This window comes from Centrocercus urophasianus, unplaced genomic scaffold, assembly GCF_019232065.1.
Source record: "Centrocercus urophasianus isolate 14NV4802_14NV808 unplaced genomic scaffold, USGS_Curo_1.0 seq_13, whole genome shotgun sequence".
NCBI classification, from domain to species: Eukaryota; Metazoa; Chordata; class Aves; order Galliformes; family Phasianidae; genus Centrocercus; species Centrocercus urophasianus.
This window is the reverse complement of record NW_024884475.1, coordinates 8,192,276-8,219,554: the sequence shown is the minus strand read 5'-3', so window position 1 is coordinate 8,219,554 and position 27,279 is coordinate 8,192,276. Positions and strand designations below refer to the sequence as shown.

Sequence of the window (27,279 nt, the reverse complement as noted above, 5' to 3'; positions counted from 1 at the left end):
AAAATGCTTTCAAGGGTACAGTTTTCCCTACTTACTTCATTATGAAGGAATATTAAGTTAGACCATAAAGCCTAAATTAATTCTTTCAGCATGCCCCAGTAACTATAAAATAAGAGCACAGTGCTTTCTATCTTATCACTTTTGTTTACACAACTGAAACACAGGTAAACACTCTTATCAGGTCTTCCACATGCTGAGGAATTGGGAAAAGGATTTACTGATATGCATCAAGCCTACACGTGGAAATCAGTAAAGCTGTTATTTTACCTGCTTCCATGAAAAACAGTAAGTCTGCATTTTTCTACTCTCTCTCACCTCCCCATACACTTTACAGTAAGATATTATGGAGGTGGTAAGGAAGACAATCCAAAGTCTGCTTTTCTGCCCCACTTGTGAGGCCCTGTTAGCAAAGAATGCATTTTACTGAAATAAACTACTTCACCTTCGCAAATTCCTTCCTTCAGAGCATGTCACACTAGAGCTGGGACAGGGACTTTTTGTGAATGGTCCTGACAGGAGCAAAACAGCCATTCTCAGCCTAGCTGGAGCACAACAGACAAAAGATAATTTCATTTCAGGGAGCATTCTGAAGAAATGTGATATATAAAGCACCCCAAGTAGATGGGCACAGACCTGGAAATGTAAGAGAGCTTCAGCCAGTCAGTCAATGGAGTTTGGGAGCTTCAAAGCCAGAAATAATATCCTTGAGAACATTTACACAAAAGGCCAATTGGAGGCACACAACTATTTTAAAAGTTTCACACCAGGTAGAACCGATCCTCACATCAGCTGCTGTCAGAGTTTCATTTACTTCATTGAAATATCTTGTTTGGTCAGTTCTACCACTGTAATTTACTTTAAACATAGTGAAACCTTAACTAAAGTGGCAACCTGACATTAAGCAGCCACTTAAAAGCAGCTCCAGATTACCACTCCACTCTTTGTGGTGAGGCTTTGGGCACAGTAAAGCTTGGAGCCAGATTCCACTTTCCCTTCATTTTTCAGATCCCTTCAATGCAAACTCCAAAGCCAGGCAGCACTACCACAGACATGTACTGTCAGTGGAACCAGCCAAAACATGCCCTCGAGTCTGAGGTGGTCTTTTCAGCAAAGGTTGGGAAATAGCCCAAAACTGCGATCACTGTTCTGGTTTTTAAACCCCACTTCAAAGCCAAAAAAGTTGATTTTCCTCTCCTGCTGCTTAAGGCAAATTTAACTGGATACACACATGGCGTAAGTGCCAAACCCATTTAGAGTTGGAGTAACTTGCAAAACATACAGGGGGAAGATTCTGTTGTTCTTACTCACTTTAAACAGCTCAACTGAACTAATGGGACTTTGCAATGCAATTAAGAAAAGTAGGATCCAATCCAAAAAGAATATGCACATTTCATAGCTGGAAAACAGACTCCACACCAAGCACAGAAGTTATCTGGAGAGGCTTCTGAGTGGCCATTTAATGGACAGTTATTTATGTGAAAAAGCAGTTGTACAATCATACACCGGGACTTTTTTTTTTTTCCTACAGCCAAGAGCTAAATGAAGTCTTGTATCTATCAGAAGTGTTTGCTAGCAGAGAGAAGCCTTCAAGAAGGGTGCTGTGTGGAAGAGTCTGTCAGCATTAACCCAACGGAAAACAACACACCTAACATTACATTAATGCAGAACACAACAGCGTTCACCACAGAGAAGAACTTACACAAGATAAAGCGTGAGGCTCTTCCAGAGAAACCCCAGCCCGCTTTTACGCACATGCACATCCATAAGTAAACCGAGAGCTACAGATGAACGATCCAAACACATCCGGAGAGACCCTCCTGTGGAGCAGGAGCCCGAAAGGCGGAGGGAAAGGTTGCTCCGGGGCCGCCGCTCGGCCCGGCAGCCCGGTGCAGGTGCCCGAGGGCAGCGCTGCGAGGCCGGCTCCCGCCCCACCCGCGGGGGTCCCCGCCACCCGCAGCCCTCCCTCGCTCCTTCCCCACCCTCTCCCCCTCCTCCATCACTTCCTCTCCCCGCCGGCCCCTCTTCCCCTCACCTCAGCCCCTCTTCCTCTCCCCGGACGTCCCGCCGCAGCCCTCGCCTCGCCTCGCCTCGCCCCCCGCCTCCTCCTCCTCCCCCCCCCCCCTCCGCTCTCACTCACCCTCCCGGGCTTTCAGCAGCACCGTGTTGGCCACGATGTTCTCGATTTCCATGGTCGGGGGCTCCTTCCCCTCAGGGCAGCCGGAGTGGAGGCCGCCCCTGCTGCCTCCTTCGCCCCCTCCTCCAGCCCCGCCACCGCCGCGACGCCAAGCCGCCGCTCATCCGGCCCCGCGGGACCTCAGCGCCGCGCTCGCCTCTTCCCCATCACCCGCCGCTCGCTCCGACACCGGCCTCCCCCCTCCCCGAGGGCGGAGGCAAGGAGCAGGCAGCGCCCGCCCCGACCATCGCTCAAGCGCCCGCCTCAGCCGGCTCCGCCCCGCCGCCGTCCCCGCCCCTCTCCCCTTAGAACTACAACTCCCAGAAGGCATCGCAAGACAGAACTCGCCCTCTCCCAGGCGCGCGCTGCGCTCTGCATGCCGGGATACGTAGTGAGTGACCTCGTTCGGCCTCGTCCGGCTTTTCCCAGTGCGGCGGGGGAGAGGGTCGGCGAGTCTCGCGATATTTGGGCGAAAGCCTCGCGAGAGTGTCTCTCCCTGCCGGTTCGTGGCGGAACTCGGGCACGCCGGCTGCGGGAGTGCTGTCGCCTCACTGCTCCGTTTACACCGTGCCGATCGCCCCACCGGCTCTCGCGGGGTTTCTGAGGCAAGTCTCGCGTAGCCTGGAGGACCACAGTCAGGCCTGAGGAAGGCTCTAGCTGTGGACGCCATTTTGGCTTCTCTAGATTTAGTCACCGGGTGCCGAGCGCGTGCTGAGCCTCTCCTCACCCACGCCAGCAATGGGGAAGGCTGCAAAGCGCAAGAAAAAGGCATCCACATCTTCAAAAGCCAAGGGTTCAGCAGGGCCAACCATAGCCATGGTGAAGAGCAACCCCTTTGAGGTGAAAGTCAACAGGCAGAAGTTTAACATCTTGGGAAGAAAGACAAAGAACGATGTGGGGCTGCCCGGTGTGTCACGGTCCAAGGCTATCAAGAAGGTAAGAGGACAGCAGAAATGGGGAGGGAGGAGGGCAGCTGTAGATGGAGAGGCCGTGAGTCTGGAGCCTCCACAGGTGAGGTAAGAGGCGCATCCCACATGACAGAAGTGATTGCTGCTGCTGTGGTGAAGAGGGGTGTACACAAATGTCTCCCTCCTGAGCAGTCAAACAGTGCTGGTCTCAGTGCCTTACCATGCTGTGAGAATGACTCTGTTGTTACTGTGAACTAGAGTACAGCAGGAAGCACAGGGGTTGATTATAAGTGTTCATTATCTAGATTTAGATGCTGCAGGATGTTGAGCTTCTTGATGATGTTGCAACATCACTGTAACAGGGAAAGCCTGAAAGAGGAGTAGTTTCTCATTGCAGTGGAAACTGCATAGATACAAAACTACCACTGACTTGGAAGACTAGGTTGCTTTTTGTGCAGTAGTTAACTATTTAACTATTACATTGCGAAAGAATGTTAAGATGCAAAGTAATGGTATGTCCTCATTGATAATAATGTCCATACAGCTTCAGAGAATTAAATCTCCCACCCTTGACCCTTTTGAAACTGTCCCCCCTTTTTTGTTGTTCCTTCTTCCCTCTACTGATATCACTGGCTGCCTGACTAAAAATCCATACTGCACAAGGGAAGCTGTTACTTCATATATATTCCAGCATTTATCCTTTCCTTGAGTGAAGCACTGGATTTTTTTTCTGACCTCTCCCTGTAAAGAAAACAGAAAAGAAATCAGAGTTTCTGTAGATTCTGTTAAGACTTAAAAGCTTTAATGTAACAGCTTGTACTGAGGTTCTCAGTGATGTGGACGTTGATGATGGACGCGATTTCTCTACAGCCACCTGAAAAGAGGTTGTAGCGAGGTGGGTAAGGCCTCTTCTCCTACTAGTGGTGGATGAGATGTAGTGACTTTAAGCTGTGCCAGAGGTTCAAGGTGGATACTAGGAAGAATTTCTTTTCAGAAGGAGTGGTGATGCGTTGGAATACATTGCCCAGAGAGGTGGTAGAATCACTGCCCCTGAAGATGTTCAAGACATTAGAGATGTGGCATTGAGGGACATGATTAATGGGTATGGTGGGAATGTGTTGATAGTTGGACTAGATGATTTCAAAGGTTTCTTCTAACCTTAGTGATTCTGTGATCAAATCTGGATAGCTACATGTAAATTGAATCCGGATGCATGCATGTCAAACATAATTTAAAGTTATAATGCAATGGAAAGGACAGCAATTACAGCAGAGCAGCTAGATCATAGGCTGCAGCAAATGAGGACTTGATTAAATACAACAGCCATAGGCACAGAGATAAAGAAAGGTAACTGCTTACCTTTGGAAGACCTCAGGTACATAGGGCTTTCCAGAGAGATACCCTTACTTCCACTACCAGCCCTTAAATGAGATCTGGGAAGGGCTGGATCCTGGCTCCAACCCTTCTGGTCACTCAGGTTTATTGTATACACCTGAGCTCCCTTGAGTTGTCCCTGCCTTCTCACCAGGTGCTCAGTCACTGATTCAAGTCGTGACTTAGCATTTCCACTACAAAAGTATTTACTGTAAATAAAGTTATTTTAAAAACTAATGCAGTGAAAGGAAATGAATAGTTTGTCATTTTGAATATATTGTGAAAGGTTATACATTAAAATTCTATGAATAGAAGTAATTGGTGAGAGAGGACATGAAATAATGATGAACAAAAGTGCTTTCCCATACCCAACTTAGTAAGATACGTTAACATTCTTACGCGGCATTTAAATTGTTCACTTGTATATGCTATGCAAGAAGTAAATTGAAGGTAGAACTTTGAGAATGGTAGATGAAACCAGGCTTCTGCAGTCAGTAGTGGTGGGGGCTGTAAATTGTGGATGCTCAGGGGGCCACAAACGCCTGTTGTAGAAAACCTGCCTTCTCCTTCAGCGCGCAAGTTTGGGAGTTCATTGCAGTACAAACAGCATTGGAGTACAAACCTGTCCATGAGATTTAGTTGACATCTCTTAAATTAGAGCTAATTTTTTTAAAACTGAACACAGCCAGCATTTTCTTTCTTCAGAAACTGTTAAATAACTTCAGCATTTTAGAAAATCTGATAACATTCAATTTTACATTTTAAGTTTTTCCTTCAACTAGTAAGGTAAATGAAATGTTTGTCATGAGTTACATCACTAGCACTTAAAAATAAGCCTGACTTCTTTGTGCCACAAGTACAGCACGTGCTACTTCATACGTGCCTTACTGCTCTCATGCCTTACCTCTCTGTGCTCAGCGCTGAAGGAGAGAACTGTTATGTATGTACCCACTTGGGTTTATTTATGTCTTGGATGACAAGACCAGAAGAGGTAAAACTGATACTTTTGTTTTCTTTCTTTAATACATTCTTATCTACTAAGCCTCAGACTGAAATCAGAATTCTTTGGAAGCAATGGTTAGTTTTCTTGTATGACAAAACAAGGACACGACACAGTGTATCGTATTTTGTCGTCTGGGCAGCTTGTAAGTGTAGCTCGTTACTCTGTGTTGTGTATTGCATATGCTTTCCATACCCTCTGAGTTTTGCATTATGGTAGACTGGATGATTCCATATTGCCAGGATGCCATGAAGCTTTTTTTGCCTTTGCTTTGAAAGCATTGATTCTGTTCATTTTTTGAACTTGATCTCCTTTTTTTCTTCTAGAGAACTCAAACATTATTGAAAGAATATAAAGAAAAAGAAAAGACAAATGTGTTTAAAGATAAACGTTTTGGTGAATATAACACTAAAATAAGTCCAGAGGAAAAGATGATAAAACGTTTCACTTTGGAAAGACAGGTAAAGTGTAAGAATGGGAATTAAAAAGAAAATTTGGGTTGGGAGGGTTACCGTTAATAGAAGGTTTTGCATGCTAATGTTTTTTGTTTGTTTGTTTTGTTTGTATGTTTTGAACTTCTATGAAAAAATGTCTGTTTATGGGAATCCAGAATGTTCCATGAAAACTTCCTGGTGTTGCAAGACAGATGTTTTTCTGAAGAAGAAAATTCTTTGAGCACGTCTGAGCTCTGATGTGCAAGCAAGCCAATTTTAAGCAGTTGTTGTTTGTCTTTGACTGTTGTAGATTTGTTGTGATTTGGAAATTGGATTAGAAAAAGGCAACCACCAGCAAGTACAATTTGAGATTCTAGTGTTAGCTGTTGGAGAACAGCCATTTCATTTGCTGACAGGAGGACGTCTGTAACATGCTGTCATTCTGTAATGTGAACTGTTTGTGTAGTACCATTCTTTCAGTTTTATGATACTCAATCTCCAGAACTGAATAATGTAATATTGTAGCCTGCTGGTGATTTATGTAAACTACATTTCTTCAGGCCAGAAATGGAATAATGAAGAATTGTTGCTAATAGCATACAGATAAAACTTAAGCTTTCTTAAGTGTTCTGAGTTGCTTCATTTCTACGTTACTGTAAGAATAATGGAAGCATCATACTTTCTCTCCTAATGTTTCATGTATTTTGGACAGAAATATTAACCTGGTAGTCACAAACACTAGAACAGCCAAGAACTGGAATGAGAATCTTCTCAACTAGTCTTAAAAATGCTGGTCTTAGTTTGTTGCCTGAAAACTAGAAATTTTTGTTATTTAATTGTGGGTTTTTTTGTTCTTTTTAGCAAAATTATGGAAAGAAAAATATCTATAATCTCAATGAAGATGAAGAATTAACTCATTTTGGACAATCTTTGGCAGAAATTGAAAAACTGAATGATATTATTGATAGTGATAGTGACACAGATGAAAGAGGAGCATTGTCAGGTAATTATCAGCTAATATCTCACTGCTCTGTAGTTTTTTTTCACTGTTGGTTTTGTTGTTGGTACATTTGCATCGTTTGTTTCTTTCACTGAAGAAAAATGTGTAAATGGGAGGGCTGTTGAAGCCAGATTACTACTTAAATACATGTGGAACAACTGTCAAAATTTAGCAGAAGCTAAGTTGGAGCTTGCCAACCGGCAAGTTTCTTTATCCTGTGTTTTTTTTCAGAATTAATGTGTACCTAGGTTTCAAGTGCATTGGGCAGCATCTGAAGTTTAAGTGGTTTTCTTGTACCTCTACATATAAATAGTAGTTGGAATATAGAATAAATATTCCTATCTCACGCAAAATGTTTGTCAGTATAAGTTGTCCAGCATCTTTTTTAGGTGTGAATGTGAGTAGTATATGGCTGATGAAATAATTTTAACTGCTTCCATTCTCAAATATTAGGGGGATACTGTCCTAGCAGCCTCAGCACTTACATATGAGTTTGAAAAAAATGCACAATTTATTTTTTCTTCTAGCTGAGTTAACTGCTGCTCACTTTGGAGGAGGTGGAGGCCTTCTTCGTAAAAAAGCATCAAGTGAGCAGGAAGATGAAGAGGAGGAAAAACCTAAATCTAGGAAGGAACTCATAGAAGAGTTGATAGCCAAATCTAAACAAGAAAAGGTGAGTTTTTAGCTCAAAAGAATACGTTGATTTATGATATGGAGGACATCACAATTTGTCTTTGCAGAATAAAGTAGCAGTAGCACAGAAAATGATGTAGATAACTGTCTGGAAAAGAGTCTACGGTCCTTGAATGTCCATCTGTCCTTGTAAACACTTAAGGAAATAAAGTGAACGTCTGCCATGCTTTTGTGTCTTCAAGTCTCTCCTTTTCTTGACTCATAGAACTCGTTTCCTGTATGGAGCCCATGTGGCATTCAGTACAACTGTATTGCTTCTACCTCTGTGGATGTTTATACCTTTAAAATGTTAAGCATTTGAAATTTTTTTTTTTAATTTCTATTTTTTAATTTATTTATTTTTTTATTTATATACATTAATTTGTTTTTATGCTGTAAGTGCTTTGTTTTATCCAGCTGGATCTAACTGCTGCATTTGTGTTTTATTTTTCTAGCAAGAAAGGCAGAGTCGGAGAGAAACTGCCTTAGAACTTACTGAAAAGCTTGACAGTGACTGGAAGGAAATCCAAACCCTCATGGTCCGTAAACCCCCAAAGTCAGAAAGAAAGGACAAAGAGGCAGAAAAACCCAAGGTAAAGTTTGGCTAGATTACTTTCTTTTATTCTAATAATTTGTGGTTTTCACTGCCCTAGAGACTGAAGTATGAGGCAAAGTTGATTGCTTTGCAAAATAAAATGAGAGAGGTTGCATGTTGAGCAACATTATTGACTGTTGGTTATTTTTAAGACATACTTTTGCCTGAAGAATAAAAACTGTTGAGAACATTGTCTTACTTTGAATGCCTTTGCTACGTTTCTTGGGTGAAACAACTTCTGTTTGACGACAGATTTTTTCCTTGTTGTGACCTGAGTAATGTCCCTACAAAAAGGGAATTAAGGTTTTAAGCTTATGAATAAATTTGTTACAGCCTCAAGGCTTTTCCTATTTGTTGTTCTTCATACTTCTTAATCTAAGAATTTAAAATAATAATAATAATAATAAATAAATAAAAATTATAGTCTTGTGGTATGTATTTTTTTTTCTTGTAGGCATTTTGTATTATATGGTATTTATTACCTGGCAGTAGAATTCTGTTTTCAGAAGGCTGAAATAATGAACTGATCTCATGTTAAAACTGATCTTAAATAATGAACAGAAGATACTGAATCAGAAAGTCATATTTTGGCATATTGCTTTTTATTTTAAGATGCTTCATGATATACTGAATATTCCACTATGTCAATAATGTGATATCCTAGACAAAAATTGCTTCTCTGTGCTCTGCTGAAAAGGAAAATTATCTTCCCTTGCTTCATGTGAATCTCCTTTTGAGAGTTATCAGGGATGCAGGGATCAGACTGTGTACTAAATATAACATTAATGTTAAGTAGGAGAAAATTATCTAGTGACAAGTAAGAAGAATGATTACCAGAACTGAATTTTAAACAAGCAGGTTAGTGACTTAAGCATCTATCAAGAGAATTGTAGTCACAAGCTCACTGTGACCTCTGCTAGTGACTGTTTTCCCATGTATGCTGCTTAAATTGGCTGAGCATCAGCAACTCTTTTTGTTTCCTTTGAGGTAGATATATATGTAATTAACATGATAACAAATACATAGTTTATTTCTAACAGTATTTATGAACTGAGTTATGAACTATAAATTGTTTTGGTTTTTTTTGTTTTTTTTTAGAAAACAGTATTTTATTAATAAATAATATTTTGAAGCATTTCAATTAATAAGTTTTCATTTAAGATAATGTTTGTAAGTTCTTCATCTGTGAATAATTTAAATGGAGGGGAGTTCAGGGAAAATTTCTATTCAATCATTCAATCCATTCCTTATGAATTCCTTAAACTGAATTGAAAGCAGCTTTCTCTAGACAGTCTTTGCCTTATTTCGTAAAGGCCTTGTTTTCCAGTTGTTGTGTCTGGTAGAAGGGTGGATGCAAAGCAGAATAATAAAACTAAGATAATAAACAACGGTATAAATATTTCTCTAGCCTGATGAATATGATATGATTGTTCGTGAACTTGGATTCGAGATGAAAGCAAAACCTTCAGAAAGGATGAAGACAGAAGAAGAATTGGCAAAAGAGGAGGAGGCGCGACTCCAGAAGCTGGAGGTACACCAGTATGGTTTCGGATTGTTTTCTAATCTGTTTTTTGGAGTGACCACATAAACTTATTGCTTGGCCTTCGATTGAAAGTGGCGGTACTAAACTGCTGTTCATCAGAGGGCAAATGCAGGAAATCTCTTTGTGTGTTGTTTGGAATCTAATATAATAAAGGAAGCATGGACTTAGTACATGACTTAGTGAGGTTCATGAAATAAGTAAATATTCTTTTCGATAAAAAGTAGAATATCACTTTGATTTGCCTTTAAACGTTTTAAATTATTCAGAGTTTAGATGCAATTCAGTAAGGGGGGATATTTTATTGCAAACAAGTTGAGCTAATATGCTGCCAAGTCATGTCATGCTTTCTTCTGGTGTTGTAAATCTTCCAGCAGTAGCACGTATATAGCTTTGCTTTGCATAGGAATAGGGTTCTCTTGGGAAATGTTTCATGCTGTTTCTTCTATACTGTGCTCTGAGTCCTATGGAAAGAATTAATTACTTGGTAAATGTTTCTCTCCTTTCCTTTTGGGATGTTAGGGACACTTCTAAGATGGTAGAGAGAGGTGGTACCTTCATGTTACAGCAAAAGGGAAAGGATTTTTTTTCTTTCCTATTCTTGTTGTGTTGTTTGATGGATGATCTAGCTGAGTGCCAAAGTGAAAGTGCTTCTGAAAATGATTGTTTCACATGTTGCCCATTGGGTCTATTTGTAAATTCAGTGTAATGTTAAAATCTTAAGATTATGTTTTCTGCAAACTTGTTACACTTAGGAGAAAGAAATAAACTCTGCAGAATCACAAAACACCAATGGAAGCTGCATTTTCTGGTAAACCACACAGATAAAATAAGAGAACATAACAGATTTGAAAGCCTAGTTTAAAGCCTTCCAAATAACAGTTATCACATATGCAATTGCATTAGGCTATCAAATCATACTGCCCAACAAAACAGAATATTAGTTTTTGTTCATAATTTGCCAAGTCACTGTTTTTAATTTTCACCTACTACTTGATAATTCTAGTTAGCTTTTTTTTCCCCTTTGCTTTTCTTAAATGCAGTGTTTGAGAGTTCTTTCATTCTTGTGTAAAAACATGATCTCTCTGTGTATGTTACTTCTCCTAAAACACAGGCAGATCGACTACGTCGAATGCGTGGAATAGATGAACAAGAGAATAAAAAGAAACCCAGCCACGTGTCAGCTGATGATCTAGCTGATGGCTTTATCCTGGACAAAGATGACAGACGTTTATTGTCTTACAAGGTAAGATAGGAAATCTCAGCGTTTTCAAGGTTCTGAAGTGCAAATAGGAAAATCAGTTTGGAAGTGATCTCTGGAAACCTTTAGTCCAAATCTGTGCTCAAAGCAGGGTCAGTTGTGGAATCACCAGGTTGTTCAGCGTTTTGTTCAATCTTGTCTCGAAAAATCTCCAAGAATAGAGGCTACACAATCTATCTAGGCATTATATTCTGCTGATTTTCTTCCTGTAAAAAAAGTTTCTCAATCTGAACCTCTCTTGTTTAAACTTAAACCAGTTGTTTCTCTTTCTGCCACCACGGACTGTGATGCAGAGTGCTGCGCTGCCTTCTCAGTGACTTCCCTTACAGGCACTGAAAGGCTGCTGTTTGGTTCCAGGCTGAAAAAAACCATGTGTTCCACAGCATCTCCTCATAGCACAGATTCTGTGACCCCTGATGATCTTGGTGACTTTGTCTTGAACATGCAGCTGTTTGTAGATAATCTTTCTTGTATTTTAATACTGTATTCTATCTGTTTTATAAAAGTGCTGAGGAAAGGAGAATGCTTGTTTCCCTCTGTAGTCCTACTGTGCTCTGTAGCCTTCTGTGCTCTGACTTAACTGGATTGCAGACAGGTCCTTAGCCCTTCCATTTGTTGCTTTTTATGTTTTTTTTTTTATTATTTTTTTTTTTTAATTTGCACTATATGCCATATGAAGTAGCTTTGCTTAAGGTGGCAGAGTGAGTAAAACCTTAAAGCTGATGCAATGAGTCACCCTGGCTGTGTGATGCATGTGTGTGCATACTGATCCTTTCATCTTCTTATATGGAAGTAGCAAGGGAAGTGCTCCTCTCAGCAGAGAATGCAAATTGTGAATGTGCATTTAAATTTTTGATTAAGAAAACCAAGATGGGAACAATTATTTATCTGATACACTCTTTTAATGCGTAGAAGTAGTTAAAATGTTTTTTTTACCAAGAATGCTTCTGTAAGTGATGTAGAAATTTTATGCAAGTATTCCTTACTTTCCCACTGGTAATATTGTAGTCCTTACATACTGTATCCTGTTCTTCCTATCTCTTAGTGCTCCTTAGAAATACACTTCTATTCATTTATCTGTATACATTCTCTCTTCTTAAAATTCCTTCTTGGCTGGCACAGCTGCCAGTCACTGCTTGGTCATAATAACTTTTAAAGATACATTTCCATGGTGATTCTGGCAAATTGCCGTCACTTCACTGGTGTTTTAATTGGCTTATTTTCTCTACTGGCAGGATGGAAAAATGAACATTGAAAATGTGGAGGAGGAGGAGGAGGAGGAGGAGGACAAAGAAGAGGAGGAGAGCAAAGAAGATGAAGAGGAACAGGAAGAAGAGGAAGGTGAGAAGGAAGATAATGAGAATGAAGAAGGTGAGGAAGAATCTGCTACTGAAGATGAGGAGGATGTTGCGTCAGATAACCACTCGGATCTTGAGTCTGACCTTGAGAGTGAAGAAGAAGCTGCAGGAGACAAAGAACAAAAGAAACACAAGGCAAATGAAAATGAATCGCAGAATGTGGAGGAACTGGATCCAAAAATGGAAGCTGCCAAATCAGAGCTTCCATATACATTTGCTGGTAAGCAAAAGACTGATGCAGAGATCCCTGTTGTCTTTAAGGTTTTATTACCTGTGTTTCTCTCTGTCCTGCATTATCTTATATATTCCTGACAATCTATTCTAATCTAAATCTTCTAATCTGAAGTTTTACCTCATAATTGTCTCCTACTGTTCCAAGTGCAGACAGTAGCTGCTGTTCTTAGTGATTAGCACTGATCATGCTGTGAGCAGTGGAAACCGCATCTGTTTCACCCGAGAACATTTACTTCTGCTTCTATCAGCCTTAGAATCGACAAAGACATAGTGAGGATGAAAACAGAAAGATCTGTACTTGTTTCCAAGTGCATCCAATCTAAAATGCTGTGTTTTGCATGAGAGAAGTTAAAATAGTATTCTGTCATCTATGTTTAAATGAGGAGAGCTTTCCTTCTGTCGCGTTTGGACTGATATTTTTGTCAGAGGTGTAGAGAGGCGGCATTGTGAGGTGTCATCCCTGTGATACAGCATCGCAGCATTTTGAGATACAGTCAAAGTTTGACTCCTTTGGGACTTCTACCTAGGAGGAAGGAGGAAGCATGTTCCAAGTAGTATACAAACCAATCATTAATACTGAGTATTTAATGCAACTAGCTATTGTCCTAGTATAGGTTTCTCTAATAAAATTAACTGTTACACAAGATTGAACAACCTTTCAAACAACCTTCTCCTAGTGCTTGCTTTTTTCCCATCAAAAGGAAATAGCATATATTACCCAAAGCCTTTTAAATTGCATTCAGGATTTATCTTAACCAGAAAGCAATTGCATTAAAATAACTCAAAAACTGAACAGGTTAAGATGTTATTTAGCACATTCTCTTATGCAGGAGACTAAAATACTACTTTTTGGGGAGGAGGGTAAAATTATTTTCCATTAGTGGCAAGTTTCTTACTTTATTTAATATCCTTCATACAAAAGCTCATTAGATGAGAATTAAATGTAGAGCTAATTGTATTATGGTAAATTTATGGTTGAATGAATGCATAAGCTCACTTCTGACGTGTTGCATGTGTGTGCACGTAGTTACACTCAGCCTGGGCAGCAAATACAGCACAAATTGCATCTCGGTTGTTGAAAAGCATTCGTCTTATTTTCTGACTTATGCTCATGTGTGCTATGTTACACACATTTTGATAGGCTACCATTACAGGATTACTATTTGAAAGCCATGTGTTATCTTTTTTTCTGAAAGATGACACTTTCAAATTGGGAATCTGTTAGGTGGTCACTTGAATTAAATAACTGTTAGAGATTTGGTAATTTTTTGTTTTTACCTTACAGTTCCTGAGTCCTATGAGAAATTGAAATCTTTATTGGCTGGAAGAACAGTAGAGCAACAGCTTATTATACTGGAGAGGATTCAGAAATGCAATCACCCAAGTCTTGCAGTAGGAAACAAAACAAAGTTGGAAGTATGTTTTCATGTTTTGTTTTATCTTGTATTTTAAGGTTTGAAATTAACTTTGAATCCCTGCTTAAATTTTACTAAGGATTCAGGAAACAGCATAACATGTACATGTTCTTATAACAGTGCAATCAACATACTGCTTGTTTCTTTTCTAACTTTTTTATCACTGTTCTTTTGTGCTGTTCTGAAAAACATGTGTGATGAAAGAAAATTAATGTTTTTTAGCATACTGTGCTTCTTGCAGAAACTATTTGGCTTTCTTCTGGAATATATTGGAGAGTTAGCAACTCTGGATCTACCAGAGCTCAAAGCAATTGACAAACTCATCCTGTAAGTAATAGATCGTGTTCACTTTTGCTCCTTTCTGGTCTAAAGAGAAAAGCTACCTAGGGTGAAGTATTTAATATGTAGCTCTGTCAGGATTGTAGGCAGCTTAGTGTCCTAAATCTGTTTCATGTATTGTCTGGACTATTAACTGTACCAAGACATTAGAATGTAATTTTTTATCTGTAAGTGCTTTTCATGGGTAGTAGATAAATAATATGCCAGCTGTGCATGAAAACTTCTGTGTGGAGTTACCCATTCAGCAGATTAAGGGCTTTACGGTTTGCAGTGACGGTGTGCTGTTGCCTGTACAGTTGTTGTTTTTTTTTTTAACATGTGTTTCCATTCTGTGAATTCACTCTCATTAGGAACTAAGTGAAAATAGAATTAGAATGTTATAGCAAGCCCATATAAAAGTTCTGAAGAAACATTTTTCAGGAAATTGGCAATTTGGAATTGTTGTCTTCAAATATATAATGGGTATTTATTGTGGCAAGAGAGCCAAACTTGTCTCACAGTTACATGGCAAAGGATGAGGGTCAATGGATGCAAGTTGCAGTAAAGGAAATTCCAGTTACTCATAAGGAAAAAATCTTCACAGCAATTGTATTGAACCCTATTACAGGTTTCCCAGAGAAGCTGTGGAAGATTCACAAAATTGAACGAAACTGTAAGCAAGCTGATTCAGCATTGAAGTTAGCTGTGCTCTGAGCAGGGAATTGCACCAGGTCCCCCCAAGGTCCCTTACAACCGAAATTAGTCTGTTATTCCTATCTTGACTTTGTGGCTGAGGCAACTTTTTTGTAGTGAATTATTTGTATGTACCTTGAAATAAAAAACAAACAGTGAAAACTAAAGGAAATAGTTTTTAATAAGCTGTTATGTGCAGGTTTAGCATGCATTACTCTGTTGCATTCATGAGCAAGAGCTGTTGATAGCCACACATGCTGGGGTTTTGTAAAAACATGCACGCATTTTGATTGTTTTATAGAGCTGAGACTTATTAATATCACTGCAAACATTTTAAATGAAAATACTGAAAAGCAGATGCAGATGTCTGAGCGCACCTTCCTGTAGGCTTTAACCACAGGCCAGGAGCTGGCCTAACTTTGTAGGGTTGGTTTTTTTTTGTATTTTAAGTAATAACTTTGCTAACCACGTTACTGCCATATGTGTTCCTTAACACTGCATGAGAATATTTTGAGTTATGAGTTGCCTGATATGGCCAGCATATCTTTGTACAGTAAAATGAAGAGTTAGGTGATTTAGAAAGATGTGTTTTAATCATATGAGATTATTTAGGAATGTATTTTAAAGTTTTTAATTATTTTTTTTTATTATTAAGATTTAGAAACCTCCAAATCAGAGGTTGCCCAATCTGCAAATCTCAGATTGCCCAGTGAAAAGTACATCTCTGTAAACCAAAAGTATTACAGTCATGATCTGTGCAGGGCCGTGGTGGCTATTTCTCTAAAAAATAATTTGTTTCAGGGAGTTTGTTTTTGTTATGGATGGAACACAAGAAACCACCCTGCAGATGCTTAAAAATCAGGTTTTTAATTAACATCACTGGTGTAACTTGATCATGACTTACATTTCTTCTTAATAGGCCATTGTACAATCTTTGCCAGATGTTTCCTGAAGCAGCCAGTGGCAATATTAAGTTTGTCCTTCGAGACGCTGCACATGAGATGGAAGAAGTAATTGAAGTCAAAGGCCGTGCAACGTTTCCAGGCTTGGACACGGTAACAAATACCTGCTGCTAAGCAAGCTCTTGCTCTTTCCATTAGTACAGAAATGCTAGTAAATGCATGATGGGGATGTAATTTTGCATTTCAAGTTATATAATGAGTTATTAGCATCTATGAAGTTTTATATTTCTTAAATTTAAATGTGCAGATAAAAAAAACATTCTACAGAGTAGAAGTGTGACTGATATATTAACAAGGGGAACAGATCTTAAAATTGCTTCTCTGGTTGATTAGTTTTCCTGATGAAATTTTCATGGATATTGATGTTGTCTGTTATGTCCTGATTTCTTCAGTTACATTAAGTGCAAATATTTTAAAAATGCTCCATAGAAGTGCAGTATGTCTTAGTTTCAGAAAAATATCAAGGAAATAACATAATGGACTTAAAGTACCATTTTTAATGCTGTAGATGTGAGTCATGCTAAATTAATGACTCAGAGTGAAAGGACTGAACTTACTTTCTTGTATTATTCTATGATTAATAATACTCCAGAATTTCAGTAGCCATGCTAAATCTGAATAGACTCTATTTTCAAAGTTCAGGTAAATGGCTGTTAGAGAATTCACATGGAACATATAGAAAATGAATATTTGTTTATGTGGTAGACTTTTCAAAGAGCAGACGTAAGTCAGTAATCCAAAGAGAACTACTTGTTGGGGTTTTTTTTTTTTTGTCTCCCAGCTTGAGAAAACAATGTTGCCTAATTGGATATTTAGAGTATTGAAAGAAAGTGAATTAAAGAATTTGATTGGAAGACTTGCTTCTCATAGCTTGGACAATATTTATATGGAGTTCTTTTTGAAGAGTCTTCAGGATGTTTTGGGTTTTGCAGGAAATGTATTGTGGAGAGCTTTTAGCTTCTTAGTATGTTTTGTCTATTGCTCTTACAACATGCAGTTCAACACGCAGTGGATGTTCTATTTTCTCAGGTACCTTAAACAGTCATTTCAGTAAACAGGTTGTAAATATATCCGACTTCTGAATGATGTTTGCCTTAATATTTTTAGACCACGACATGACAGCTACTCATCTATCACAGTTACATATGTGTAAAATTAAGATCCTTGGAATTGTCTTAATGCATTTTCTCTCCATTCTATGTTGTATTCACTATCAGCTTATTTATTTGAAAATTACATCACTGCTGTTTCCAACATCTGACTTCTGGCATCCAGTTGTAACTCCTGCTTTTATATACATGAGTCAGCTGCTTACTAAGGTATGTCTATGATGTTGTGTCTCTGTATACAACTTCACTTCCTTGTTTCTTCCTAGCGCTCCAACTGTGTTATAATTAATGTGTATATATTGGAACTGCACTGAAAAGGATGCTCTATGTTTGGTCACGGATAGTAAATGCAGAAAAAAATTAAGAGAAAAAACTCTCATGGAGTACAATCCAACTCAGAATTTGATCTAATAATTTTTGTGAGCTGCAAGAATATCTTAAATGAGAAACTATGTGAAACTAATGGAACAGACTGAATGAAGTACAAAATCATTTGTTAGTGATTTCTCTTTCATATATTGCAATTGTTCCAATTCAAGAAATGCTTTTATTTAAGAAGCAGTAATGTGTGTTTTCCTTAAAACTTTGCCTAGTACAGTGTATTGCAGTGTATTTAAGCACTTACTTTTCTATCCAAATATTTTTCATATAGGCTTTGAGAGTTCTGAGCTAGTTGTTTTGTTACTGTTGCTGATCCAAGTTGCTTGGAGCCTGATGTTTCTTTGTTTCACTTACGAAAATGGAGGTGGGGCATTGTAGGCAAAAAGTAGGACTAAAATTGACACATAGTTCAGACGGCAGAGCAAATGAGCAGTAAGAACTTTCTGGTGATTGAGCACCTTCTAGTGGCTAAACCTCATCTTTCTCATCAACTGTGCCTATGCTCTTCAGTAAGAGCTAAGGGAAGGCCATATTTTTCGCTTAAATCCAGAGGGTTCCATTATACAGATTTTAAAACGTGTACAAGTCCCTGAATATTTATGCTTTTGGAGGGATGCTGCATTTGTGTTGGACAGACATTTACTAATGATGTGCTTTCTTTTTTTCTTTTTATAGTGCCGCATCACAACATTGCAAGATGTTATTAAAGGTTTGTTTGTATGCTCTTTGCTCCTGGAATATGTATCTCTCTCCAAACGATTTGTACCAGAACTCATCAATTTTCTTCTTGGAGTACTTCACATATCTCTACCCAAACAGCAGGCCCAAGGTGAGTTTGATTGAGTAAATGAGTAAGAAATTTTTATATTAGTGATTTTCTTTAGAATTCCGTTAATTAATTAATTGTCTTTCACAATGAATCTAATGTTTTGAACAGAAGAGCCCAACCATCTGCTAGGCTAACCTTCCATAGCTTTGATCTTTCAGGAAAGAAACAATGTTTTCAAACTTTTAAATTGCTCACAGTGCAGTACTTTGCAGTATTGTTCTAAGTAGACCACACTGTAGGACTGCAGCCTAAAATTCACAGTTCCTATAGGATTATAATGAGTACCCTGTTCTTCACAGTAAGGAAGCAGTTAATGCTGCACTCTTCCGTATCAACTAATAGCCATTTCACCAAGAGAAGTATGTCACAAAATTGTTGTTTTTCCTTTTTGTTTATGTGTCTGGGATTTGTTGTAGTTTAACAGAGGGCAGCTATCCCCACAAGCAGATGAGTCTGTGCTGTAACATAACTGTGTAAACTGTGTAAACGCAGACAACAAGAACAATAAAACTGTCTTTTCAATGAGATCCAGCTGCTAGCCAGTGATTTTCAATTGCCAGTCTTCCAGTCTTTGTCTTTCTATGTCTTCTTTTTTCCTGTGTGGACTCATTTCTAGCTTTAAAATTGCTCCAGATCTGAAGCTTCTTGTTGAAGTGTTTAGTGACAAAAATTCACCTAGAGGAGCTTTGTCAGAGCACAGTGCTAGTTCATGTGCTAGTGTCTGTCTGGGTCACTCATAATGTCTGAGCACTGCAGGCAGAGTATTCTCAAATGAAAATTTTCAATTATTTATTGGCAAAAACTCAGAGAAGACATCTGGGATTTAATGAACTTACAGAGTAATTATTACTGTGTTCATCACTGTTGATGAAACACCTCAAGTCTTTGTTCTCTGGGCAGTCATCAGTCAGGCATGGAAGGTTCATCTTCTGTTGTTTCAGTATTTCAGTTTATCTTCAGCATTACTGAGTAGCTGTCTTGCAGTTCCCTTTTTTGTTCCTTCAAGACTTTCATGCCTTCCTGTGCTGGTGTTCTTTTCTTCTTTTGAGTTTTTGAGCTACAAATGATCCCTTTTTCAACAAGCTTAGTATTGCATTTTCACCTTTATTAGCTTGTGTGGCTGTAACCTGCAGACTCACCCAGCTCCTTCTCACAGTGTAGCAGTTTCCTCTGAAGTGTGAGCCAAGGTTACACAGCTGGGTTGCATCAGAGCTAAAGCACTGGATTCATAGAACACCAACAGCTGAGCTCTTAGAACAAGATGGGAAGAGACTACAGAGTGGATGGGTTACACTGCACTTAAACTGTTTTCTCCTTTGTGTACTCTTGTAGGAATCTATGATCTACAGAGGTTTTAGATACCATTAAAATACAGGTTTTTGCAAAATCAGATAAGCTTTTTAAAAATAGTTAGTGGTAATTATTTAAGTTTTAACCATTTTTTAATTTCATTTGTATTTCTGCTAATGTATTTGCGTTAGTTAAATTTTCACAGTGTTGTTTTCTGTTAGCAGGGAAGGAGAGGTGAATAAAGTATATACTAAAGGCACAGCATTCTCTTTCTGAAAATTTTTCACTCAGTGTTGATGTTTTGAAGTTACCAGATATTCCATTGTGTTTATAACTATCCCTGAGGGAACTGTTACTTATAAATGTGATGGTTTTGCTGTCAGCAGTGAATATTTTAAAGCAAACTGACATCCAGCTCTCCGGAATATTTTCTGTTGTCACACCAAAAAATTTCTTGAGGTTTTATTTTGACAATGAGTAACATCAACAAGTAGAACTTACATTGTTTTCATTTTACGAGTTTAATCCATTTATTTTTCACACGAAATGATACGGAACACAACTTCTTGAAAGACTAAAGTACACAAGTACACTTTCTGATCTGGTTTAGAGTTTTTTTGTTTTTTTTTTTTATTTTGTTTTTTTTTTAGTAGAAAACTGGAGGGAAAGAGTAGGAAGGGATCACCATTGCTGATAGCCTCTGTTAATGGAACTCTGATTTAGAGCTGCTATCCTCTCACAAGTAAAAGAAATAATAAACACTTTTGAAATTAGTTCCATTGTAAGCTTGCAGAACTTAAAGAATAAAGAGAGAAGAAAAAGATCCAGCATGGGGACTGCAAATTATTTTCTACCTTAGCTGTGAGATTTAGCATAGTAATTCTCAAGTCTTTTCAATGTGCCCTGCCCCAGTTCATGTTCTATGTTTCCTCTTCTTGTTTTAAAACTACTTAGGTGTAACAGAAGAGGACTTTACAGTATGCATATAAGGGCCTCAGCTGGAGAAGTTCAGTGATGTACGGTAACTGTGAGCTTCTCCTGTTCACGCTCACTGTTCTGCTGGCCCACTTTCTGGTCAATAAGCCACAACTCACAACTCCAAGGGAAAGTTCTGTTCCTTGCCCTTTCCTCTGAAGCATGTCCAATACTTCACCCTTGCCTGCAGTTTTAATTGTGCATCTTGTTCCCCACAGGGCAGATACCTGCTCTCTCTTCATAAGTAATGATGATTGTGCTTGTAGTCCGTTATTTCAGAGAATCCTAATGCTGCTGAAGTTTGGGGTGTGGTTTTTTTTCTTTTTTCTTTTTTCTTTTTTTTTTTTTTTTAAGACCGTGATTAGGAACTTCTGAAGAATTAATACTGAGAACCTATTTGTTGATCACTGTTCTTGTTTCTTAGGCTATACTGTAGTCCATCCATTCACACCAGTGGGGAAAAATTTAGAACTGCTTTTGGTGTGTGATAAGAAGGATCTGGAAAGTTGGCAGAAGCAAAACCTGCCTTTGAGTGTTGTGACTAGATTAAAGGAATTGAGCAAAACAGAAATTAATCATATCAGGTATGTGAGAATAAGAGCAGCGAGCTGTTCTGCTTTGTTTGTATCTTACTACTCTGTAGCATATGGAATTATGAATCTTGTATTAAAATGTTATGTGGAGCACTCAACCCCTCCGTTCCTTTTCAGTACAGTTGTGGATTGATGGGATGATGCAGATACAGAGGATGTGCTCAATACTTTGAACTGTCATGCTTTTCAGAAGTAAATACTGCATTTACCTACAAGGGCTAGAAGAGTCACAGAAGTAATCAAGCACCACAGTTAGGGAAGAACAAAGTTAAACATAAAACATGTTGGACCGCATTTTTCACCTTGTCTGTGTGTCATATCATAACATCTCAGGGATGATAAGTGTTTTGTGATGAAGTTTTTTTTTAGAAAAAAACAAAACAAAAAAAAAAAAAAAAAACCAACATAATTCTGTTCTGAGTGTGACAGTATTAGAACCAGTGTAAAAATCTGTTGCTCAAGCAGCAAAGACACAATACTGTTTTGTCCTTTGTGCACCAACATAAGCAGTTTTTGCTGATGACTTTCTTGGGTATTTGCTTGCATAAAGAGAGTGAAATTCTAGTCTGAACTAACAACCAGGAACAGACTTGTAACTGATTGTGTCAGAGAGTCTTAATAATAGACACTGCTAATTCACCAAAATTTAATTAGTGTAATACATTTTATTTGACAGTGCAGTACAGCTTTTGCAAGTGAAATTGTTACATTATTTTCTACATTACCAGGTTGTCGTGTCTCGCCTTGTGTCTTGATCTTGTTAAAAGATGTGCAGTTCTATACGAGTTTTTACCATCGTTCCATGAAATAATGCATCCAGTAAGAGTACTCCTGACACAGCATGTGTCAGCGAATGAATACCCTGAACAAATGCAGGTATGTGTTCCTCCAGTGTGAAATAATTGATACAATTGGCTCATTAATGAATGCTGTCATCTTCATCTGTTCTTTGGAAAGAAAAAAAAAAGTAGAATAATCTGTGAGATGTTTTCAAGGGTCAGGTATTTGCTATAAGTGATTTTCAAATATCATAAGTGATGTTTTTGTGGAGAAAACGAGGAGGAGTAGAGAATGCTTAGAAGATATTTTTCATTGTCTGTCTTGTCTTGCAGTTCTAATTGAGGAGAGCAAAACTTGCTACAACCAAATACACACACCAAGCTAATGAGATTGTAATCAACATATGTACACCTGGTCTGCTACTTCACTTAAAAGAAGTCAGTTTATTTACCTAGCAATTAAATTCAAATATATATATATTTTAATCTGTCTTTAGGATATAGCAAAATTGTCCTCTCCTCAAAGAGGCATTATGAAATAAAGAGAACAAAGTTTTGTAATGTTGATGATGCAAAATGGCCTGGTTTTTGCCATCAAAGTAAAAAAAAATTAGCAGTTCTACTTGAAATGACTCTGAAAGGTGGCTCTTGAATTGATCTAGCTTTAGTCTCGCTTATTCATCTGTTAGGTAAAATTATCTGTAGACGTTTCTGATTGCCCATGTTTCCATCTTAGTGAAATTCCTGAAAAGTTTAAAGAATTGTTCGGCCTGGAAAGTTTACAGCATTTCAGTGTTGTCAGTATCCTAACGAATAGCTGTTCTCAGAAGAACATCGTACGGGGAGAAGATTGCTGTTGATTTAATTTATGGGAGGTTGTGAATTATGGTGTCTCTAATACACTTTTGAAGTTGTAATTTGATTTGCGTTTTCAGGAATGGTATCACAGTGCTCTGAAAGAGCTGGAGAACAAAGCAAAGCACTATACTCCACTGATATGTGAGAAAAAGAAGCCAGTGCCATTGAAACAGTATACGCCCAAGATTGTGAAAGTGTAAGTAAAGCAAGCTTAGTGCAAAAGAAAAAGTGCATCTAAGCGTTCTGATGCTAAGGCTTCAGGCTAAAAAGAGTTGGAAGGCAGGACATAAAATGGGCAACTTTGTTTCTCTATTGCATTTTATGCACGAGCTGCAAAGGGCCTGGAACTTAGGTGGTAGGGAGAGGAAGAAAAGGGAAAGAGGGATTCTAAGAAACAGAGCAGAAATTACTGTGTGAGGGGAGAAACAGCATTGGGAACCAAGTCCTGCCCATCTAATCAGTTATAAATTAATAAATTTCAAGTTGAAAAGAGACTTACGTTACTGTGTACTCTGCAAAGCACTTGAGTCTCAAGGACAGTAGTTAATAAAAAATCATACTGAAATATATAGAAGATGAATGATGAATTGCTGTGGGATTTTTAACTGATGCAAAAGAGCAGGCAACTACTGTACTCTGTCTCACGGACCATGGCAGATAATGCATCACATTAAGCATTCTTATAAATATACCAGGCTGCACAGTTCCTTTTTCCTCCCATGCGAGCAGTTTTCTGCCTTTCAACAACAGCAGGCACAAAAAACATGGAGCTTTCTTTCTCTCTTTTTATAGAGATAAAATGGTCATGTACATTGTTATGTTCTCTCTTGAAATTAAATTTAAATAGCGCTGGTTCCTTTTGTAGATGGTAGAACTGTATTCTGATTCAGGAAGTCTGATTTATATTGACTGCTGACTCATCTGGGCCTGTTTATTATCTGCAAGGGCAAAAACTTGTCTTACTCGTTCTAATTTAAGGAGATAGCTTTTCCTCTGCCATGCACATTTATTCCCTTGTAACTGATTGGGCCTTTTCTTTTTTAGAGTTTATCTGTAGAGAAAGTTTGCAAAAATGTAAAATATATTGGGAGATTCCCTCTTTTCCAGGTACCTTTTGTTTTTCTGCTCCAGCTTTTTCAATCTGTTTAACAAAATGCAGGCTGTATGGGGTATTGAAGTGTATCTGTTTTCTGGAAAATGTTATCTGCTTAAAATCTGCGTGGTGATGATACGCAGCTGATCGGTGACCCTTCTTCTGGTATGTTCAGCCCCTTATTTTTAAAGTTGATCACACAGTGTTCTGTGTTCACATATACATATTTTCATTTCAGTTTAGAGTTTGGAAGAAAGCAGGGAGGCAGCAAAAAGGAGCAAGAAAGAAAGCGGTTGATTCACAAACATAAACGTGAATTTAAGGGAGCCATTCGTGAGATCCGCAAGGACAACCAGTTTCTGGCTAGAATGCAGCTTTCAGAAATCATGGAGAGGTAACATAGCCTTTGCTTCAGCAGTAGTTTAAGAGTTGTTATTCTGTGTGTTCATTTCTTTGCTGTGTGGGGAGACTGAAGTGATGATAAACAGTATTAAACTTGAAATAAAAATGGGCAGTTTGGGGAAAACGAAAATTTTCATTAGAGATCATTTTAGATTTCGACTTTGTAGTTTCATTTCTCTGGATAAGAACATGCAGAAAGTTCCTAATTAAAGTATTTGGTGACATCTAAGATTTGTGGGGCTTCTTATAGATGAATATGTATAGTCTAAATGTACTTATTTACTTTCCCTAATATAATCCTTCTGAAATATTTAACATATTAATTGCTTCCTTTGCAGAGATTCAGCCAGAAAGCGAAAAGTGAAAGAGCTTCTTGGTAGTCTTGCTACACAGGAAGGTGAATGGAAAGCTATGAAAAGGAAAAAGGGGAAGAACTAACTGGGACTGTCTACACACAGAAAGTTTGGTTTTACTGGTGTATAAAATACCACGATTGTATGGCTTTTGCACAGACTTTAATTGCATCCTTTGGATGCATTCCTTTTGAGACAAATAACATCATCAGATCTGTCTGAAAAAGTGAAAGAAAAATAAAAATAACACTTTTGTATGTGTGTGGTGTATTTCTGTTTATTTTAATAACAGTATCTGGATGAGTAATCAGAATTATCAGTGTTTATCGTAAATCACACAAATATTGTACAAAAAATCTTTTGATATCTCTTTAATATTGAATAATTGCAAGCAGCTCTCATAGTGGTAATATTCTTGAAACTTTAACAGTAATACTGTAACTATTCTGTAGCATTGGTTCATTCTAATTCATGGTTTTGGTGGACTAATGGAGTTGCTTTTCAAGCACTTTTTCAAGTCCTTTATTAAAGTTGTGCATCCATTCATCTCTTCAGTGATTTTTGGATTGAATTGAGCTCTCAAATTCTTGGTTATCTAAGGCAGTTAACTACAATTCCTCAGCATATTTGTAAACATCTGATTTAAGCTGACAGTAACCTCTTTAATTCTATTTGTTTTATCATATATGTGTAATTACAGTGAACTGCCTAGCATAACTGTGGAAAATATCTGCTTTTCAAGTAGAGCCAGTAAATACTTCTTTTTAAAATACTGTGCTTGTGAGGAAACATTGAATTGAAACAAAGAACACTACAGTTGTTTGAAGGTGCTAGTCTAAACTAGGTCATAACTCAGACATTCATTGTAATCTGTTGATAAATCTAGAGACAGGGTTGGGTTTTTTTGCATGAAAGAAAATTACAAGTTTTGAAGGAAAGCATTACAAAAATTAAATGCTCTATCACAGTAACATTTGAGGATCAATGCAAAGAGCAAACTAGAAAATCTTTAGAACAAATGAAATAATTAGGCAGGGTTCTTTACGAAAACCCGTCAAGAAAGAAAAACACCAGAAAGCACTCTTCTGGCCAATGGGTAACTCAGGAATGGTAACATCTACTGTTGGTGAAGAAAGGTTTGCTGGAAGTAAATCTGATTTTACAGTTCTTCTTGTTTCAGATTGTCTTAGAAAGTTTTGCTTGTGCTGTTTTTCCAAATGAAACCTGGAAGCATAACTAAAACTAGGAGGGAGTGAGTTAAACTCTTCGGCTTTGAATTTAAACTCATGGCTAAACTATCTTTGTAAGGTAAGACTTAAAGATTTACCTATGTATGTTTCTTTAAAAGAGTATTCTTTCTCTGAAGATAGTAGCTTTTACTGAATCTCATTGCAACTGTAACAAAGTAATTAATGTGTGAACATCAAGTCTACAAAAGCAATACCAGTATTAAAACAGGCTGGATACTGAGTACCAGTGGGGAGGTACTCCTGTCACATACAAACGAGGTATCTGTATTTGAAATCTACTCATGCTTTTGAAAACAAAATGTATTTTCAGTTCTCCTTCCCAAAATCAGTAAAGCTATCTCCAGAAACTTCAAAGAGATCTCAGCAGATCAGTGTGCCTCCTGTTTTGTTTCCATTTGGCACAGCATGGAGGGTTTTTTTTCCCCTCTTTTGTCCAAAATAATAAAAGATAGATTATCGTTATCTTAAAAAGTATATATGTATATATACTGCTTGGTTCAAGACAAGAACTTCAGAGTGAAACAATGAGGAAGAAACCTAACTTCTTAATTCATATTATAAATCAGCATTTTCCATCTTCAGTTTTTGTCCTTTGCACAATTAAACTGTCAAATAAGTATTAGAGTTTATCTGGCTTTATTTTCCAACAGCAAGTAGCTTCAAGAGGATTTGCACAGCTGGGTATTAAAATCACAGAGAGTCTGACAGCTGCGTTTTGATCCCGGGGCGGCAATTTTTGATACCTCTTGCAGCTGTTTATTATTCCACCATGAAAGAGAGAAGTAAAAAATAGATGTGAATAAGATGGGATGGTAGTGTTTGTGGAAGAGGCCGTTTACTGGGAGGAGGTAAGGAGCAAGGATATCTTAAGATTCTGAGGAGAGAAGATAAAGGATAGGGAAATCTCAGCTGATAAATTCATGCAACTTTTTGCTAGATTGAAATCAGAAGTACTTGAGATACTGGGTGAAAATTACTGTGTGCAGTTTAAGAAAGGGTATTGTTGATGTTTAATATCAGATTTAGTATTATATACCATTATATAATAGTAGTGCATAACATGTAGTGGTTTATGTGCACAGAAATGAAGGATTGCCTCAGCTTAATGATCAGTGTGGTCCAGTTGTTTTCCATGCTAGGCAGATGTGGTGATACCACCTGATACAACAGAAGGTGCTAAGAAGTTCTGGGCTTTCATATGAACAAGATTAACTCATCAAGTTTCTTGAACACATTCACCAATTACTCTCTTGTCTCAGTGTTGCTCTTAAAGCAGGAATTGTCATAACAGGCCTTTTGTGATGCATCTGTAGTGAATTTTAAATCTGTTAATAATTAAGGGGGAAAAAAAAGAAAAAGAAAAAGCAACCAAACAACCAAAGCTATTCTGAAACTATAATCACAACATGAGACACACAAAGAAGGAAAAT

At 38.0% G+C, this 27,279-nt stretch overlaps 2 protein-coding genes across 3 annotated transcripts in view; one reads left to right on the top strand and one right to left on the bottom strand.

Moving 5' to 3' along the window:
- The window catches only part of GRK4 (G protein-coupled receptor kinase 4), a 29,862-nt gene extending 27,600 nt beyond the window's left edge, over positions 1 to 2,262 (bottom strand). For both annotated transcript variants that reach the window (XM_042812358.1, XM_042812359.1), the window contains exon 1: positions 2,138 to 2,262. In XM_042812358.1, the coding sequence (XP_042668292.1) occupies positions 2,138 to 2,189 (52 nt within the window). In that variant the 5' untranslated portion in view covers positions 2,190 to 2,262. The remainder of the gene's footprint in view (positions 1 to 2,137) is intronic.
- Positions 2,263 to 2,642: 380 nt separating this feature from the next.
- NOP14 (NOP14 nucleolar protein) lies at positions 2,643 to 24,856 on the top strand. The gene is made up of 18 exons (XM_042812496.1): positions 2,643 to 3,109; positions 5,782 to 5,916; positions 6,751 to 6,892; positions 7,417 to 7,562; positions 8,017 to 8,154; positions 9,565 to 9,687; positions 10,811 to 10,942; positions 12,193 to 12,535; positions 13,835 to 13,965; positions 14,206 to 14,291; positions 15,895 to 16,030; positions 17,155 to 17,256; positions 18,103 to 18,256; positions 20,946 to 21,105; positions 21,843 to 21,990; positions 22,829 to 22,947; positions 24,083 to 24,238; positions 24,585 to 24,856. Exons 1-18 carry the CDS (start codon positions 2,912 to 2,914, stop codon positions 24,682 to 24,684), a joined length of 2,649 nt encoding a protein of 882 aa, XP_042668430.1. The 5' UTR covers positions 2,643 to 2,911; the 3' UTR covers positions 24,685 to 24,856.
- The last annotated feature ends 2,423 nt before the right edge of the window (positions 24,857 to 27,279 follow it).

Coding starts and splice junctions, on each gene's coding strand:
- NOP14 (XM_042812496.1), top strand. CDS start 2,912: ATGGGGAAGGCTGCAAAGCGCAAGAAAAAGGCATCCACATCTTCAAAA. Junction 8,155..9,564: donor AAGAGGCAGAAAAACCCAAG/GTAAAGTTTGGC, acceptor ATATTTCTCTAG/CCTGATGAATATGATATGAT. Junction 9,688..10,810: donor CGCGACTCCAGAAGCTGGAG/GTACACCAGTAT, acceptor CCTAAAACACAG/GCAGATCGACTACGTCGAAT.